General features: G+C 43.2%; 1 protein-coding gene and 1 pseudogene across 1 annotated transcript; one reads left to right on the top strand and one right to left on the bottom strand.

Annotated features, from left to right (window-relative positions):
- Positions 1–211: 211 nt before the first annotated feature.
- On the bottom strand, positions 212–8528 carry LOC112616315 (protein SSX3-like). Its single transcript, XM_025373302.1, has 7 exons — positions 8464–8528; positions 7851–7986; positions 7298–7412; positions 6661–6756; positions 4778–4827; positions 2655–2790; positions 212–312 (listed from the first exon to the last, which is right to left on the bottom strand). The coding sequence occupies exons 1-7, from the start codon at positions 8526–8528 to the stop codon at positions 212–214; spliced, it is 699 nt and encodes a 232-aa protein (XP_025229087.1).
- Positions 8529–9275: 747 nt separating this feature from the next.
- Positions 9276–18704, top strand: part of LOC112616313 — a 15941-nt pseudogene continuing 6512 nt past the window's right edge.

Raw genomic sequence — 18704 nt, 5'->3', positions numbered from 1 at the left:
CAGCATCCTGGGTAAGGAGCATCCCTGGATATAAAGGGTAGGGAGTAGAAAGAGCATGGGAAATCTCATCATTCAGCCTCAATGCTGTACCCTAGAAAATTATGAGAAGGGAATTATTTGGGGGACAAGTGATAAGATGGGATACCAGTACCATAACAGAATAGCACATCTGCAGGGATGTGGGGAATGAGTCCAAGGTTCACTTAGGGAGTTACTCTTCATCTTCCTCAGTGTCGCTGATCTCTTCATAAATCACCAGCTGCTTTCTCTCACGCAGTCTGTGGGTCCAGGCATGTTTCCCCCTTTTGGGTCCTATGATGGAGAAGAGTTGGAAGATGAGGGTTGGGTAGGCTGGAGAGTGTTAGGCTCTGTTTACTCAAAAACAGGAGATGCCTCCCCGCTCCCAAGTGCCCATGGGCCTTCTTTATCCAGTTTTTCACATTCTCTGGCTTAGAGAGGCTGAAACCTTAGACCAACACTAATACAGGCCAAATGCCAATTGAAGTTTTAGCTTCTGGCTCCTTCCCTTGTCAGGCTTAGATTCCCAACCTCTTCACTTACAGGAACATTCACCCATACCTCCTTTCATTCAGCACATATTTATTAAGGCCACACAGGCACACCTTGTTTTATCACACCTCATTTTCATAGTGCTTCACAGATGCTGCAATTTTTTTTTTAAATTCTCACCAATTTTACACTTTTCCATTATTATTATATCTATTATGTGATCTGTCATCAGTGAGCTTTGATATTATTACTGCAATTGTTTTTACTGTTTTTTAGTCTTTTAAAATAATTTTTGTTTTTTATTTTTGTGGGTCCACAGTAGGTGTATATACTTATGGGGTACATGAGATGCTTTGATACAGGCATGAAATGTGTAATAATCGCATCATGGAAAATCGAGTATCCATCCCCTCAACCATTTATCCTTGGTTACAAACAATCCATTTACACTCTTTTAGTTTTTTTAATGTACAATTAAGTTATTACTGACTATAGTCACCCTCTTGTTTCTAATAGTTTTGGGAGTAACAGGAACTGTACCCATAGACGATGATAAACTTAATCGACCAATGTTGTGTGTGTTCTGACTGCTCCACCAGTGAGCTGTCCCGGGTCTCTCTTCCTCTTCTTGGGCCTCCCTATTTCCTGAGACACAGGAATACTGAAATTAGGACAATGAACAATCCTACAATGGCCCCTAAATGTTCAAGTGAAAGGAAGAGTTGCATGTCTCTCACTTTAAATCAGAAGCTAGAAATGGCTAAGCTGAGTGAGGAAGGCATGCTGAAAGCCAAGACAGGCTGAAAGCTCCGCCTCTTGCACCAAACAGCCAAGCCGTGAATGCAAAGGAAAAGTTCTTGAAGGAAATAGTAATACTAATACTCCAGTGAACACATGAATAACCAAGCAAAACAACCTTACTGCTGAAATAGAGGAAGTCTGAGTGGTCAGGATAGAAGATGAAACCAGCCACAACATTCTCTTAAGCCAAAGTCGAATTCAGAACAAGACCCAAACTCTCTTTAAGTCCGTGAAAGTTGAGAGAGGTGAAGAAGCAGCAGGAGACACGTGTGAAGCTAGCAGAGGTTGGTTCGTGAGGTTTAAGGAAAGAAGCCGTCTCCATAACATAAAAGTGCAAGGTGAAGCAGCAAACCCTGATGGAGAAGCTGCAGCAAGTTATCTGGAAGATCTAGCTAAGATCACTGTTGAAGGTGGCTACACTAAACAACAGATTTTCAATGTAGATAAAATAGCCTTCCATTGGAAGGTGATGCCATACAGGACTTTCATAGCTACAGAGGATTGATTCCAACTTTGAAAGAAGTCCTACTGTGGGTAAAATGTTATCCAATAGCATCACATACTACAGAGAAATACTTCATGAAAGGGAGAGCTAATCTATGTGGCATATTTCATTGTTGTGTTCTTTTAAGAAACTGCCACAGACACTCCAAGCTTCAGCAACTGCCACCTTGATCAGCCAGCAGCCATCAACACCAAGGCAAGACCCTCCCTCCACCAGCAAAAAGAGTGTGACTCACTGGAGACTCAGAAGATTGTTAGCATTTTTAACAATGAATTATTTTAAAATTAAGGTATATACATTTTTAGACGTAACGCTATTGCACACTTAATAGACTACACTATAGTAGAAACAATGTTTTTATGCACTACCAAACCAAAAAAAAAAGTCTGTGACTCACTTTATTGCAGTGGTCTGGAACCAAAACCAGCAATATCTCTGAAGTACATCTATATTGGGTATCAGGCATTGAGCTAAGTATGATATATCCTAGGTAATCACAGATAGAATTGCTTGAGCACCTTTCACGTCATCAGGCCTTCTAGATTTAATTTAATGCCTCCAAACAACTTATGAACTATGATTATTTCCATCTTATGGACTAGGTATCTGGAGCTGAGAAAATCTGAAAGACTTGCCCCAAGTCACGTGGTTTTTCTATGGGTGACAACTCAAGTCTGTGCCTCTGGAAGTCATGTCTAACATCTCATCTGGAGCTGGGCGAGCTCCTCAGCCCAACCTGGACCCAGGCTTATCTGGGATCCATGCCACACACCCAGTCCACACACCTGAACATAGCCAGGGAAGCCAGAGGGGTTGTTCCCGAATTGCTTCCTCTTACCAGATGTCGCGTTAATCTTCTCAGAGGTACTTGGTTTTCCCGAGGGGCACAACTGTTTCCCATCGTTCTGTGGGCCAGATGCTTCTGGCACTCCCTTCGAATCATTTCCTTCCTCTGCTGGCTTCTTGGGCATGATCTTTATAATGTGAAGGTTACAGATAAACAGTATCAGTGACATTTCTATAGTGCTTTTGAGCTTACAAAGCATTTTCACATGCATTAACTTAATCAATGCTCTCAACAACACTGGGAGAGTTACATAGGCCTAAATTAGAAGAAACCTGGGAGGTTAGATGGGAAAGGAATGGCCTATGTGAATATGGTTTCCAGGGCTAGAATGCTTATCTTCACACTCTTTTAGGACTGACATTCTTGCAAACAGCAAAATTCTCCATGTAATTGAGAGTGTCATATACAGAAGATTTGGAGAAGAATAGCATTCTAAGAATTCACAAGGTCTACAAAAGGAAGAGCTTCTGTAAAATACAAGGGATCCCATATAAGCTTGTAGATAGCTGCTGGGAGAGTAAATGTAAAAACATAGAGAAGGGACAAAAAACTGCTGGGAAAGATAGTGTGAGGAGATGAATACAGGAAAGGGAGAAGGAAAGAAATGGTTTGCTGAAATTAATCTAAGCAGCAAAGAAAGCAGTACCAGATATGGCATACCACCCCACAGAGGCACCAACATTGAATGTGGAATTCAGTGAAGTGGTACCCATACCAATTCTGCTTGCATTGGAATGTGTCACTGACCAACAACCTTAAGCTACTTTTTTTTCTTTCTTTTTTTTTTTTTTTTTCTAAGACGGAGTCACGCTCTGTTGCCAGGCCGGGGTGCAGTGGCATGATATCAACTCACTGCAACATCTGACTCCCACGTTTAAGCGATTCTCCTGCCTCAGCCTCCAGAGTAGCTGAGACTACAGGCAGGAGCTACCACACCCCGCTAAGTTTTGTATTTTTAGTAGAGACATGGTTTCATCATGTTGGGCAGGATGGTCTTGATCTCTTGACCTCGTGATCCGCCCACCTCGGCCTCCCAAAGTGCTGGGATTACAGTCTTGAGCCACCGTGCCTGGCTCTTAAGCTACTTTTTATTCAACTTCCTCACTTATGAAATAGTGAACAATACATGTAAAATAGGCTACGGGAAAGTCCTCTCTGAGCTTGTAAACACTGTTTAAATGTAGTAATAATAACAATTAATACCTTTCATGATCCTTCTTTGAATTCAGTCTACACACTGGCCACCCAACTCCCAGATGCCTATACCCTCTAACCCAGAGTTGAATCTGCAGTTGTAGGGTCACTCATTCAGGGGCCTCCAAGGGATCACTGGGCTGGGATGGGGGCTTCCCGGATGCCCCAGGTACAGACAAGGCCCTCAAGGAGCTCACAGTAAGGAAGGGCCAACAGTCAAAGCGATTCCTAAGCCATGCAGATGGCCCCAGTTACACAGCAGAGACCAGCTGGTCCTTCCTGTTACAAGAGTGAGTGTCTCAATGGAAGCTCCAGCAGGCACTATGAGGTAAAGCCCTAGTGAGCAACATCCAAACTTCATAAAAAAATGCAAACATGAATGAGCTTTAAATGGTTTGGAGCTCTGGATTAGAGTACCACTGCCACTGCACCTCAGGAACATTCATTAACATCTCTGTACCACGACAGCCTCATTTTATTATTATGTCGCTGATAACTAGGATCTATAACATGAACTATGATTCTTTACTTCCATTGCATGGACCAGGAATCTGGAGCTGAGAGGACTTAGAAGATTTGCACCAAGTCACATGGCTTTTATACGGATGACAACCGAAGTGTGTGACTCTTTATTATTTGGAGATAATAATAGAAACATCATAGAGGTCTTCTTATGGATTAAATAAATGAATCCATGTGAACTGTTTAAAATACTATCTGGCATCACTATGAAAACAAAAGAAGTATTAAGGATCACAACTCTTAGTATTATCAAGCTGTTGATGCTACATCAGTTGTTGTGATAGACATGGGGAGAAGGAGGCAGTGAAGGCATTTTTGATATTCTCCCACTCTTACCAGTGTTCACATCTGTGGAGGGACAAAGCTTCTCTGGTCCTTTAGATTTGAGAGATACTCACCTTCAGGAAGATTCCCTGGAGCCTGCCGAAAGTCATCTGAGGACATTCAACTGAAAGAGAATACATCAGAATTTTTCTTTGTTGGTAAAGATTTCCAAACTCTAGAGAGACTTCTGTCGCATAAGGGCATTCTGCAGCAGAGGGTTATGAGTCCACTCATTGTTGAGGAGTTATGTGAGATTTGCTTCTGAATTATGTTTAGTCCTGGTTGGTGCATTTATCTGTGGCATCAGCTCAGAATTTTCCATCTCATGGTTTATCAAATGGGGGTTAAACCCCATCACAGTCTCATCTTCTTCCATTACATATCTTTCACTTTTTCCCAAATAACTAAATTGATTGTTTGGGAATCTGAACTGTATTCACTCAAGATGTGCAACAACTGAAAATCATTGTACACTTGAAATGAGTGAATCTTATGGTATGTCAACTAAGCTCTTAAATGTGTGATGAACTATGGATGATTTATTCCAGTGGCTCTGAAATATTTTCAGTATAAAGACACTCCTTTAATGTCAAAAACTTGGCAGATACTCAAGCACTGGATTTTCAGATCTCTTATAGTGATGGTGGGAGGTGGTAGAATCTGGCCTGTTTAGTTGGGGTCTATTGGAGACAGTTTGGACATTCTGACCTTGTCTTACAACTGTGTTTTCAGAGCAGAAGAGCAAGTAAATACATATGTCCCCTTTATATTCCTGAAATGTACAAAGATTTCTACCCAATAACCTGTCATTTTATCACCCCATGTTATCTCTCCTCACTGACAAGTGGGAAAGCTCTCTGTGTGTTGGATGAGGGATCACTCTTTCAAACTCACCTCTGAGCTCATCACAAAGAATCAGGGTTCTTTGGGAATGAGAAGACTATTTGGTTTTGATAAAATACAGAGAAACAGCAACCTTTTTTACATAATGTGTTCATCACCCTTACTACTAAGATACCTATGCAATACCTACATGCTGTTAATGAAACAAACTCGGGGAGTCTTTGCAGATCTACAGTTTTAACATTTGCTTTCTTTTTTTTTTTTTTCACTTGTAACATTTTCTTAACTGTCCTTTGATTCATTAACAGTGCTTAGGAAGAACATGTCCTTTAAAAACGAAATATTTAAAACACACAGAAAAGTATGGGGAATAATATTGAGGCCAGTCGGATCTCAACATTACCCCACAGCTATGTTAGGTCTGATTTATTAATTCAGAATATTAGAAATACTACAAACAGACCGAGAGTAGTAGCTCACACTTGTATTCCCAGCACTTTGGGAAGCTGAGTCGGGTGGATCACCTGAGGTCAGGAAGTTTGAGACCAGCCTGGTCAACATGATGAAACTCCGCTTCTACCAAAAATTTAAAAATTAGCTGGGTGTGGTGGCGGGCGCCTGTAACCTCAGCTACTCCGGAGGCTGAGGCAGGAGAATCACTTGAACCCGGGAGGTGAAATTTGGAGTGAGCTGAGATTGCCTTATTGCACTCTAGCCTGGCCGACAAGAGCGAAACTCCGTCTCAAAAACAAAAACAAACAAAACACACTATCAACAAGTCACAACTGAAGCTGTCTGTGCAGCACTCACCAATCCCTGCCCTCCCTCCTTCTCCACTTACAGCCAGTCACCTTAACTTGATGTCTTTTTATTCACATTCATGCTTGTATACATTTACTACTTACTTATTTTCCATAAAAATAAATATTCTTGTTTTGCATGTTTTAAAATTTTATATGAATGGCCTCTGTAGTTAACTTTCTGTATGCATTTTGTTTTCACTCAGCCCTGATGTGTATGAGGGAACAAATGTCTGAGGATCTTTCCCGGGTAGCTGAGCTGAAAAGCAGTTGGACTTGAGGAGACCCTTTCCAGCCCCTTCCCATCTACTCACCCTGATTCCCGCAGTTACAGTCATTATCAGAATCATTCCCCTGGAAGTCTGTGGCCCATTTATTACGCATGAAAGGTGGGAGGGTGACCTTGAAACCTAGAAAGAAGCCAAATGTTTATTCCTTAAGAGACAAGCTTAGGCCTGGCACAGTGGCTCATGTCTGTAGTACCAGCACTTTGGGAGGCTAAGGCTGGAGGATTGTTTGAGGCCAGGAATTCGAGGCTGCAGTGAGCTATGATTGCACTACTGCACTCTAGCCTAGGTGACAGACTGAGACTCTGACTCAAAAAAGAATAAAAAGAAAAAGAAAGATACAAGCCGAGAGAAGGTAGGGGTCAGTGTGTGTGGGGTGGGGATGGAGGGAGTTGCCGGGATGCCACAGAGACTGTTGGGCTCATCAGAAAAGACGCCCATGGGAGAGAAACGTGCAGGATCCAGGTACGAGCTCCACTGTGGCCAGTCCCTCCCCTCAGCCCTGACAGGATACAGAAGAGCAGAGCACTCAGAAGCTGCCTTGCGATTTTCCCTGCACAAAAGGAAAATGTGGGGTACTTTCTGCAGCCTAAGAAGTAGGCAAAGCAGGAAAAGGGATGCTCATATGTCCCCAGACTTGTCTGTACCTAGAACTTTCTGTTACCTAGTTTAGTCATGGCCTCATACTTTCTCTTCATGTACACACAGATGATTTTCTCCGAGTATTTCATCTTTTCCCATTCTTTCTTAGAGAAGTATTTGGCAATATCATCAAAGGGCTAGAAAAAAAAAAAAAAGAAATTTTGGCAGTGACTCAGCTAGGCATGTCTGCCATTCAGATTGAGCCACCTCCTGTGTGCTGGATCTCGGAAGTAGGGATGATATACCATTCTGGCTGATGCCATGGCTAACTGACAGAACATGGGGGACCTTCCCTAGCTTCTCCCCTGCCACACAGTAGGGCTTTAACGCTGCTGGCTGGCTCTCTTCCCACCTTCCAGAATGAACTGAAATTCACTAAATGTAGTGCATGGTCACAGACTTGTCTCCAGGGATGCTAGGTGATGACAGAGCAAGGATGGGAAACTTACAAGGGTCCAGATCTCCTCCAAGTCCCTGCTCCTTGTCCCCATTATCTCTATCCTCCCCTCCTCAGAAACCTAGTCACCCCACACTGTCCCCTGGTCCACTACTCTGCCCCCTCCAGGTCACCTCACCTTTTGTATCTTCTCTGGTATTTGAGCACCAACCCTAGGTGTCCTTGCAAAGGCGTCGTCTCCGTTTATGGTACTGGGAGCAGTCTGACCTGCAAGAGAAACTGCCTGAGTCTTTCCAGCCGCAGGACCTTTGGTCCTGTGGAGGGAGAAATCAGTGAAGGCCGGCCACACTTAGTCACCTGGAATCAGGTGCTGCATTTCTCCATCCAGGGCTTATCTGTCCCTGAGTGAGAACATGGGGAGAAGTGAGATGAAAACAGGGAGCCAAGGGTCTCTGGGAGAAGTGTTGATTGGGGATGACAGGTTTCTTATGGGCAAGGCAGCCTTGAGTCTTTGGGAGGGGTTTGGCTACTGTTGTTAGTAGTTTTCCTGGGGGCTAGGCTTACCCTAAAAGATGTACAGACCCTTGTTGGGGAGGCAGGGATGTGACTGTGTAATTTTATTCAGTGGAGACATTCTGACACCCCCACTCAATAAATAAAGGAAGGGAAGTGAGTCCCAGAGATAACATGGTCTCTCTGGTGATGGATCTGATCAGGCAGAGGGACGGGGGGTTCTGTTCTGTTGAAGAGAAATGAGCATCACTACAATGAACGTGTTTAGAGGCTATTACTGGGTGATTTGTAAATTATTAGAAGGAAGAGAGCTAGAATTTCTGAGACTGTAAGAGCCCGCCATCACTTAGAGAGAATGTGGGGCGTTTCAAGATGGCATCAATCAGCCAGGCGCAGTGGCTCACGCCTGTAATCCTAGCACTTTGGGAGGCCAAGGCGTGCAGATCGCTTGAGCCCAGGAGGTCGAGACCGGGCTGGGAAACATAGCAAAACTCCCGTATCTACAAAAAATACAAAAAGTTAGCCGGGGGTTGGGGAGCAGGTCTGTACCATTCCAGCACTTTGGAAGGCCAAGGTGGCGGATCGCCTGAGCCCAGGAGCTTGAGACCAGGCCCGCAAACACAGTGAAACCATCTCTACTAAAAAAAAAAAAAAATTAGCAGAAGCTGGGTGGTGCACCCCTGTGGTCCCAAGGCCTAGGCGAGAGGATCACATCAGCCCAGCATGAAAGATTTTAGTGAGCTTTTATTCTTTTTTTTTTTTTTTCAGACAGGGTCTAGCTCTGTTGCCAGGCTGGGGTACACTGGCGTGATCATGGCTCACTGCAACCTCCGCCTCGTGGGTTCAAGCGATCCACCAGCTGTGGCTTCCAAAAGTGCAGGGATTACAAGCATAAGCCACCGCACCCAGCCCAAATTTCTTAAGTTACTACAGAGTTTCTAGGAAAAATCCCATACCTGAAAAAGTTAGAAACTGACAGGAAGGATTTGAGATGGCGACCTGCTTCATATACACTCCTTATTAAAACTAGATAACAAACGCACCACGGAGGAAGAGAGGGGTAGGAAGAATGAAAAAAGAAAATCAGCGCATGCTTACTCTGATTTTGGAAGAATCGAGAGAATCAGAGCGTGCGTACTCTGAGTGTGGAAGAAACGAAAGAGAGAGAAAATCAGAGCATGCGTACTCTGAACTGAAAGTAGCCAATCCCAGGGGATGCTTTCGGCGGGAAAATGAGAGTCTCCACCCCCACCTTGAGCAGGTTCTGCCCCTGGAGCCTGGACTGATAAAAGCCACATCAGCTTCGCTTAGTCCGCCTACTATTCTGACTTCTGATTGGCCAGATGGAGTTCACTAACTGCCCTGATTGGTCCATCATCCTTGGGCAGTGACATTGCACAATAATGTCTCATCCTCCAGCCACACTTTGTCACCACTGCGACAAAGTGGGTGGTCCTCAGGAGTTGTCAGGAGATTTTGATCTCTCTGAAGACCGTCCCTGGATCTTGGGTTAAAAATCTGTCTTCTAGTCTGAACCATGGGAAGAAAAAAATAGTCATCTGTGATTTTTCTGCTTGAAAGACACAGTGTTTTCCAAACTAGCACATTTGGGAGGTTTGCTGTACTTAGTTGTGGCGTTCATCCTTCAGTGGCTTCTATATCTGTTGCAACTCAGAAAACAGTCCAAGGCTCTCCAACCTCTGATTACATTTTTGAAAGGGAATCTAAGTGTGGTGCGCACAATTACCATCCTTTACCTGTAGCCCTGGAGAGAGAAAACTGTATTTACTTATGGGATGTGATTGTGGTGTTGTTTACATCTGCCTTGGCCAATCCTCCCGCCTCGTTCTTGGGACTACAGGCGTAAACCATCCCACCCCCACTAATATTTTTTATTTTTTGATTTTTTAATAGAGATGGTTTTGCTGTGTTGGCCAGATTGGTCTCGACGTCCTGGGCTCAAGCGATCCTCCCACCTTGGCCTCAGGACTAAGGGCATTCACCACCCTGCCCATGCTTTTTTTTTTTTTTTTTAGTAGTAGAAACCAGGTTTTGCTATGTTGGCCAGGCCGGCATCAAGCTCCTGTGCTCAAGGGATCCTCCCGCCTTGGCCTCAGGACTACAGGCATGCACCACCCTGCCCAAGCAATTTTTTGTTTTGTTTTGTTTCATGTTAGTAGAAACCGGGTTTCGCTATGTTGCCCAGGCTGGCCTCAATCTCTTGGGCTCAAATGATGCTTCCACTTCGGCCTCAGGACTACAGGCATGTGCCATTCTGCCTTGCTCATTTTTATTTATTTATTTATTCATTCATTCATTCATTCATTCATTTTTTAGGAGAGACAGGCTTTTGCTTTGTTGGCCAGGCTGGTATCGACCTCCTGGGCTCAAGCAATCCTCCCACCTTGGCCTGGGAACTACACGGGTGAGCCACCCGACCCATGCTTTTTTGTTGTTGTTCTTGTTGTTAGTAGAAATGGGGTTTCGCTATGTTGGCCAGGCTGCCCTCGACCTCCTGGGCTCAAGCAATCCTCCCGCCTCGGCCTTGTGACTACAGGCTCACACCACCCTGCCCCTACTAATATTTTTAGTTTTTCTATTGGAGATAATTTCGCTATGTTGTCCAGGCTGGTCACTACCTTCTGGGCCCAAGTGATCCTCCCGCCTCGGCCTGGGGACTACAGGCATGCACCACCCTGCCTTTTGCTATTTTTCCCAGGCTGGTCTTGACCTCCTGGGCTCGCTCAATAATTTGATCCCGGGAAATGGAGGTTGCATTGAGCTGAGATCACAGCACTGCACTCCAGCTTGGGCGACAGAGCAAGACTGATAAAAGAGAAAGAAAGAGAGAAAGAGAGAGAGAGAGAAAGAGAAGAAAAGAAAGAAAGAAAAACGAAAGGAGGGAGGGAGGGAGGGAGGACGGAAGGAAGGAAGACCAGCTGAATCTCCATAAGAACAGTGAGCTTAGTGGTATTTTTTACTTACCCTCGTCCCATCTCATGCTCCCAGCTTGGTTCTGTTCATTGCTGATGAAATACAGATAGGATTGGCCAGAACCGGTAGATGGCTGGCTGTTGATCATGAAAATGTCAGACCTGATACAGTCCTTGGAAAGGCCCTTTCTGGGGGCTGATACTCTGTGTCTGCAGTGCTGTGGGACAATGGCATAATGCTGATCATTAAGCCAGGGGAACATGGGTCCACACATGGTGGCAATCCACTAGGCTGCTGAATGGCCATTGCAGCCCTCGAGGTTTTAGAAGAAGAAAATCTTGCTGAAAATGCAGGGAAAAAATGGGTATTATCTTGAGAAATGAAGCTACCTTCTGATGTTGTAACTGCCATAAGAGGAACAGAATTCTTTTTTTTTTTTTTTTTGAGTCAGAGGTTCACTCTGGTTGCCCAGGATGGATTGCAATGGTGCGATCTTGGCTCACTGCAACCTCTGCCTCCTGGGTTCTAGTGATTTTTCTCCCTCAGCCTCCTGAGTAGCTGGGATGACAGGCATGCACCACTATGTCCGGCTAATTTTTGTACTTTTATTAGAGACAGGGTTTCGCCATGTTGGCCAGGCTGGTCTCAAACTCCTGACCTCAGGTGATCCACCTGCCTTGGCCTCCCAAAGTGTTGTGAGACACTGTGCCCGGGAGGAAAAGAATTATTAAATGCTATTGCTATTAAAGAAACCAATGACTGTGATGCTTGGAAGGTGTGTCTACGACTTCGAGTTTATGGACTTCTGGCCAAGCCCACCCATGGTGACATCATCAGGTTTCACCTCTGCTGATGTTCATGCAGGATGAGATTCAAGAGTCCAGTGAAATCATTAACAAGACCATCTTGTCATGAAGAGGGTAGCAGCTGTTTTCAGTGGTCCCTGGAGCCTGCTGGAGACAGGTGGTCCTATAAAAGCTCTGCTCTTAATGCGGGCACATTCCACTCCTATGTGTCTTCAAAACCTTTTTGGGGAATGTATGTTTTTTCAGTTGATACATAATAGAACAACGTTTATGAACCTGCCATTTGCTTTGTAATGTAAGAGAATGTAATGGCATCTATATTCAGTGAAAGTGTTTTGATGTGCATGTGTACTTTCTAAGGTGAAATGCATCTATATATACCAGACAGCCTTTAAATCACACCTTTCAGTATACTTTATATATGTTTTCATACTTTCCTTGCTGGTGTAAAGGTTTTGTATTTGAAAAAGTTATCTCTAGTGTATTACATAAAAGGCTTCACCTCATAAAGTCAAATCATTGATATCATTGAATTTTAGGAAGGGTCAATGGTTAAGCATATATAAAATATATATATAAAATACTAGCTTTTTTGTTTTGTTTAGTTTTTGTTTTTGTTTTGAGACGGAGTCTCGCTCTGTCGCCCAGGCTGGAGTGCAGTGGCTCGATCTCGGCTCACTGTAAGCTCCATCTCCTGGGTTCACACCATTCTCCTGCCTCAGCCTCCGCAGTCCCCAGCTGGGACTACAGGTGCCCACCACAACGCCTGGCCAGTTTTTTGTATCTTTAGTAGAGATGAGGTTTCACCGTGTTAGCCAGGATGGTCTCGATCTCCTGACCTTGTGATCCGTCCGCCTCAACCTCCCAAAGTGTTGGGATTACAGGCGTGAGCCACAGCACCCGGCCTATAAAATGCTAATATTAAGTAAACTTTATACTGGCCAACACCAGGATATATTCTATGGATGTCATTATTTTGAATAAGAATTAGTGTTTAACATTCCTAAATTGTTTTGAGTGCTTGATTATAATTTGTAAAAAATAATGTTTATTTTTAATATTTCTTTACATTTTAAACAAAGCTTATATTTCAGAAAATAAAAAAAAGATACAGAACATGGCCAGGTGCAGTGGTTCACGCTTGTAATCCCAGTACTTTGGGAGGCCTAGGTGGGCAGATCACTTGAGGTCAGGAGTTTGAGACCAGCCTGGCCAACATGGAGAAACCCCATCTCTACTAAAAATACAAAAATTAGCCGGGCATGGTGGCACCTGCCTGTAGTCCCAGGTACATGGGAGGCTGAGACAGGAGAACAGCTCAAACCCGGGAGGCAGAGGTTGCAGTGAGCAGAGATTGTGCCACTGCACTACAGCTTAGGTGACAGAGTGAGAATCCCTCTCGGGGGGAAAATAAAAAAGATACAGTACATTTTCATCACTGCAATGCTGTCCCTTATACTACTGTTTTTCATTTCCGCAATTTTGTCTTTTCTACAATGCTATACAAGTGAAACCTTATAGTATATAACGTTTTATGGGCTTATTTCACTCAGCATAATTCCATGGAGATTCCTCCAAGATATTGATATTTGTGTGTCAACAGTTCGTTGTTGTTGTTGTTGTTGTTGTTGAGACAGAGTCTCACTCTGTCGCCCAGGCTGGAGTGCAGTGTCTCAGCTCACTGCAACCTCCGCCTCCCAGGTTCAAGTGATTTTCCAGCCTCAGCCTCCCGAGTAGCTGTGACTACGGGTGCGCACCACCATGCCCGGGTAATTTTTGTATTAGTAGTAAAGATAGGGTTTCAACATACTGGCAAGGCAGGTCTTGAACTCCTGACATCATGATCCGCCAGCCTCGACCTCCCAAAGTGCTGTGATAACAGGGTGAGCCACTGTGCCCTGCCAATAGTTCATTTTTATTACTGAGTAGTATTCCAGAGGATGGATGTACCACAGTTTGAGCATTCACTTATGGTAGGACATATTGATTATTTCCAGCTATTGGCTATTACAAGTAAAGTTGCTATGAACAATTATGTACAAGCTACTGGATGGGCATAAATTTTAATTTCTCTGAAGTGTAATTGTTGAATTGTAAGGTCATTGCATTGTTTAGTTTTATAAGAAACTACCAAACTGCTTTCCAGAGTGTCTGTAAGATTTTACCTTCCTAGCAGCACTTAATGAGATGTTCAGTTTCTCTGCATCCTCGTTACCATTTGGTGTTGTCACTATGTCTTTTATTTTAGCTATTGTAATAAGTGTGTAGTGATACCTCATCGTGGTCTTAATTTGCATCTAGTGAAGCAAATGAATGTTGAACATCTTTTCATGTGCTTGTTTGCTTGTTTCCTCTTCAGTGAAATGTATCCTTTCATGATTTTCTAATTGGATTATTTGTTTGTATTTTTTACCATTGAGGTTTTTATTATTTTTTTTCTTGAGACAGAGTCTTCCTCTGTTACCCAGGCTGGAGTGCAATGGCACGATCTTGGCTCACTCCAACCTCCGCCTCCCAGGTTAAAGTGATTCTCGTGCCTCAGCCTCCCGAGTAGCTGGCATTACAGGCAGCCATCATCATGCCTGTCTAATTTTTGTATTTTTAGTAGAGATGGGTTTTTGCCATGTTGCCCAGGCTGGTCGTGAACTCCTGGGCTCAAGGGATCTGCCCTCCGTCCACCTCAACCTTTCAAAGTGCTGGGATTACAAGTGTGAGCCACCACGCCTAGCCTATCATCAAGTTTTGAGAGTACCATACGTATCCATTACATATTCTGGATGTGAGTCCTTTATTGGATATGTGGTTTGCAAACTTTTTCTCTCAGATCATACCCTATTTTTTCATCCTTTTTACAAGATTTCTTGCAGAGCAGAAGTTTTAAATTGGATGAAATCTAATTTATATTTTTCCTTATGTATTATACTTTTTGAACCATTCACTATGCCCTAGATCTCAGACGTTTCTCCTATATTTTCTTGTAAAAGTTTTTTTTTTTAGTTTTTTATTTTATTTTATTTTATTTATTTATTTATTTATTTATTTATTTATTTATTGAGATGGAGTCTCGCTCTGTTGCCCAGGATGGAGTGCACTGGTGGGATCTCGGCTCACTGCAAGCTCCACCTCCCAAGTTCACGCCATTCTCCTGCCTCAGCCTCCCAAGTAGCTGGGACTACAGGCACCTGCCACTACGCCGGGCTAACTTGTTTGTATTTTTGGTAGAGACGGAGTTTCACCATTTTAACCAGGATGGTCTGGATCTCCTGACCTCGTGATCCGGCCACCTCGGCCTGCCAAAGTGCTGGGATTACAGGCATGAACCACCGTGCCCGGCCTTTTTTAGTTTTATATTTTAGATTTAAATCTATGATCCACTTGACTTACTTTTTTGTATAAAGGTATGAACATTAAGACTTTCTGTTGTTATTGTTGTTGTTGCCTATGGCTCTCCAACTGCTCCAGCACCATTTGTGAAGCAGATGATCCTTCCTTATTTTTGTCTCTTAGTAAAAAATCAGTGTGGGGCTACTTCTAGGATCTCTATTTTGTTACAGTGATCTATGTGTCTATTCTTCTTCCAATAGTATATAGTCTTGATTCCTGTAGCTATATAAGAAGTATTGAAATATGGTAGAGCCATTCCTCCCACCTTATTCTTCTTTTTCAAAAATGGTCTTAGCTATATAAATATTTTTTGAGATGGAGTCTCACTTGGGTCGCCCAAGCTGGAGATCAGTGGGGTGATCCCGGCTCACTGCAACCTCCGCCTCCCAGGTTTAAGTGATTCTTCTGCCTCAGCTTCCCAAGTAGCTGGGATTTCAGGCGCACGCCACAACATCCGGCTAATTTTTGTATTTTTAGTAGAGACAGGGTTTTGCCATGTTGGCCAGGCTGGTCTCGAACTCCTGACCTCAAGTGATCTGCCCATCTCAGCATCCCAAAGTGCTGAGAATACGGGCGTGAGCCACCGGGCCCAGTGTTGTCTTAGCCATTGACAATTTGTTACAGCAACAATCAAAAATGAATACACATAGAAACAGATTAATTAGTGAAACAAAATAGAAATTCAAGAAACAGACTAATTTATATACAAACTTCAGCATGCATTTCCAAACAATGGGCAAAAGATGGGATGTGTAAAAAAGGATTGTTGGCAAGTGTCTATCCATCTGGAAAAATAAACATTAAATCCTTACTTTCAACCACATAAAATAATAAATTCTAAAAATTCAGAGACTTAAATGTGAAAACGTGAAGTCATAAAGAACTAGATGAAATTTTAGGAAAATATTAGTGTAAGACATCTTGAGTTGGCATAGGCACTTCCTGACATTACACCAAGGCTATAAACAATGAATCTGACATATTTAAAGATGTAAAAATTAAAGTATCATCTAAGTCAAAAGACACCATAAAAAACTGTTTAAAAAGGCAAATTTTAGGCCAGGCGCGGTGACTCATGCCTGTAATCCCAGTACTTTGGGAGGCCAAGGCGGGCAGATCATGAGGTCAGTAGATCAAGACCATCCTGGCTACCACGGTGAAACCCCATCTCTACTAAAAATACAAAACATTAGCCAGGTGTGGTGGCACGTGCCTGTAGTCCCAGCTACTCGGGAGGCTGAGGCAGGAGAATGGTGTGAACCTGGGAGGTGGAGCTTGCAGTGAGCTGAGATCGCACCACTGCACTCCATTCTGGGCAACAGAGTGAGACTCTGTCTCAAAAAAAAAAAAAGGGCAAATTTTGGGGAAAATGAAGGATCCCCAATAAATTAACAGTAACCATCTCTAATATATAACAAAGGTTTTCCATATCAATAAGAGAAACTGGAACAACCCAATGAAAAAATGTGTTCAGGCATGGCACTACTTCACCGTATAGCAGAAAAGGATTACAAAATAGAAAGTATGAAAGGAAAATAATAAAGGAAATGGAGAAGAGATCCCAGAACTTTCAACGTTCATCCATAGAAGATCCAGAGGTAGAGAATAGAAAGACTGGGTCAGTGCAGTGGCTCATGCCTGTTATTCCAGCACTTTGGGAGGCCAAGGCAGGCAGATTACCTGAGGTCAAGAGTTCGAGACCAGCCTGTCCAACATGGTGATACCCCATCTCTACTAAAAATACAAAAATTAGCCCAGTGTGGTGGTAGGCGCCTGAAATCGCAGCTATTTGGGGAGGCTGAGACAGGAGAATCACTTGAGCCCAGGAAGCAGATATTGCAGTGAGCTGAGGTCCTGCCACTGCACTCCAACCTCAGTGTCAGAGCAGAACTCCATCTCAAAAATGAAAAAAAAAAAAAAAAATAGAAAGACTGGAGAGAAGGCACTAATTGAAGAAATAATGTCCTAGAATTTTCTCAACTGAACAAAGACATGAATCTTCAAACTGAAAAGAGCCACTTGGTTCTGAGCCTGATTAACACACATGTGCACACACACCTGCAGGCACACAAGCCCACACACACACACACACCCCCTCGGAGTAAAATTTCTAGGATAAAGATAAAATCCAGAAAGGTCCCAGAGAGAAAAAGAGAAGAGAGAATGCAATGGAGAAGTTTTTCAAGGAGCTGATTTAAAATAACTTTGGGCCAGGCACAGTGGCTCATGCATGTAGTCCCAGCACTTTGGGCACCAAGACCGGATGCTCACTCGAGCTCAAGAGTTTGAGACAAGCCTGGCCAACAAGGCGAAACTCATCTCTACAAAAAATTCAAGTAACCAGGTGTAGTGCCACGTGCCTGTAGTCCCAGCTACTTGGGAGACTGAGGCAGGAGAATTGCTTGAGTCCAGGAGGTGGAGATTGCAGTGAGCCAAGATTGTGCCACTGCATTCTAGCCTGGGTGACAGCCAGGCACTGTCTCAAAAAAACAAAACAAGAACAAGCAACAAAAAAAGTTGAGCCTAGATATCTATATATAGCCAGGATAATTCAGAATGAGGGAAAAATATTCCAGAAAATTCATGACGCATATACCCTTCAGAAATAATTATTGGTATACAGTTCTATGAGAAGGGAAAACTAAATTTAGGAGGAAGGAGGTGATTTCAGTAAGCAATGGTGAGGAGAAAAATAGTAAAATTTATTGAAAAGTATAAATTTAGATTGTAAATTTAAAAAATTACAGTCTTGAACTAAAATTCCCGGTATTATAAACTTGGAAGATGGGAGGAGGGACAGGAAAGAAAAGAGAAGTTCTTTTGGTGTTCAAGGAATGGATACAGATGTTAATGAATGATAGAATGTGGTGGTGCACGCCTGTAACCCGAGCTACTCAGGAGGCTGGAGCAGGAGAATCACTTGAACCTGGGAGGTGGAGGTTGCAGTGAGGTGAGATCACAGCATTGCACTCCAGCCTGGAAAACAAGAGTGAAATTCTGTAAAAAATAAAAAAATTTTAAAGAAACTACCATCAGAGTGAACAGGCAACCTACAAAATGGGAGAAAATTTTTGCAATCTACTCATCTGACAAAGGGCTAATATCCAGAACCTACAAAGAACTCAAACAAATTTACAAGAAAAAAACAAACAACCCCATCAAAAAGTGGGCAAAGGATATGAACAGACATTTCTCAAAAGAAGACATTCATACAGCCAACAGACACATGAAAAAATGCTCATCATCACTGGCCATCAGAGAAATGCAAATCAAAACCACAATGAGATACCATCTCACACCAGTTAGAATGGCGATCATTAAAAAGTCAGGAAACAACAGGTGCTGGAGAGGATGTGGAGAAATAGGAACACTTTTACACTGTTGGTGGGATTGTA

The sequence above is a fragment of the Theropithecus gelada genome, chromosome X, assembly GCF_003255815.1.
Source record: "Theropithecus gelada isolate Dixy chromosome X, Tgel_1.0, whole genome shotgun sequence".
In the NCBI taxonomy this organism is placed as follows: Eukaryota; Metazoa; Chordata; class Mammalia; order Primates; family Cercopithecidae; genus Theropithecus; species Theropithecus gelada.
Note: the sequence above shows the minus strand (reverse complement) of the source record. Positions and strands in the feature narration are given on the sequence as shown.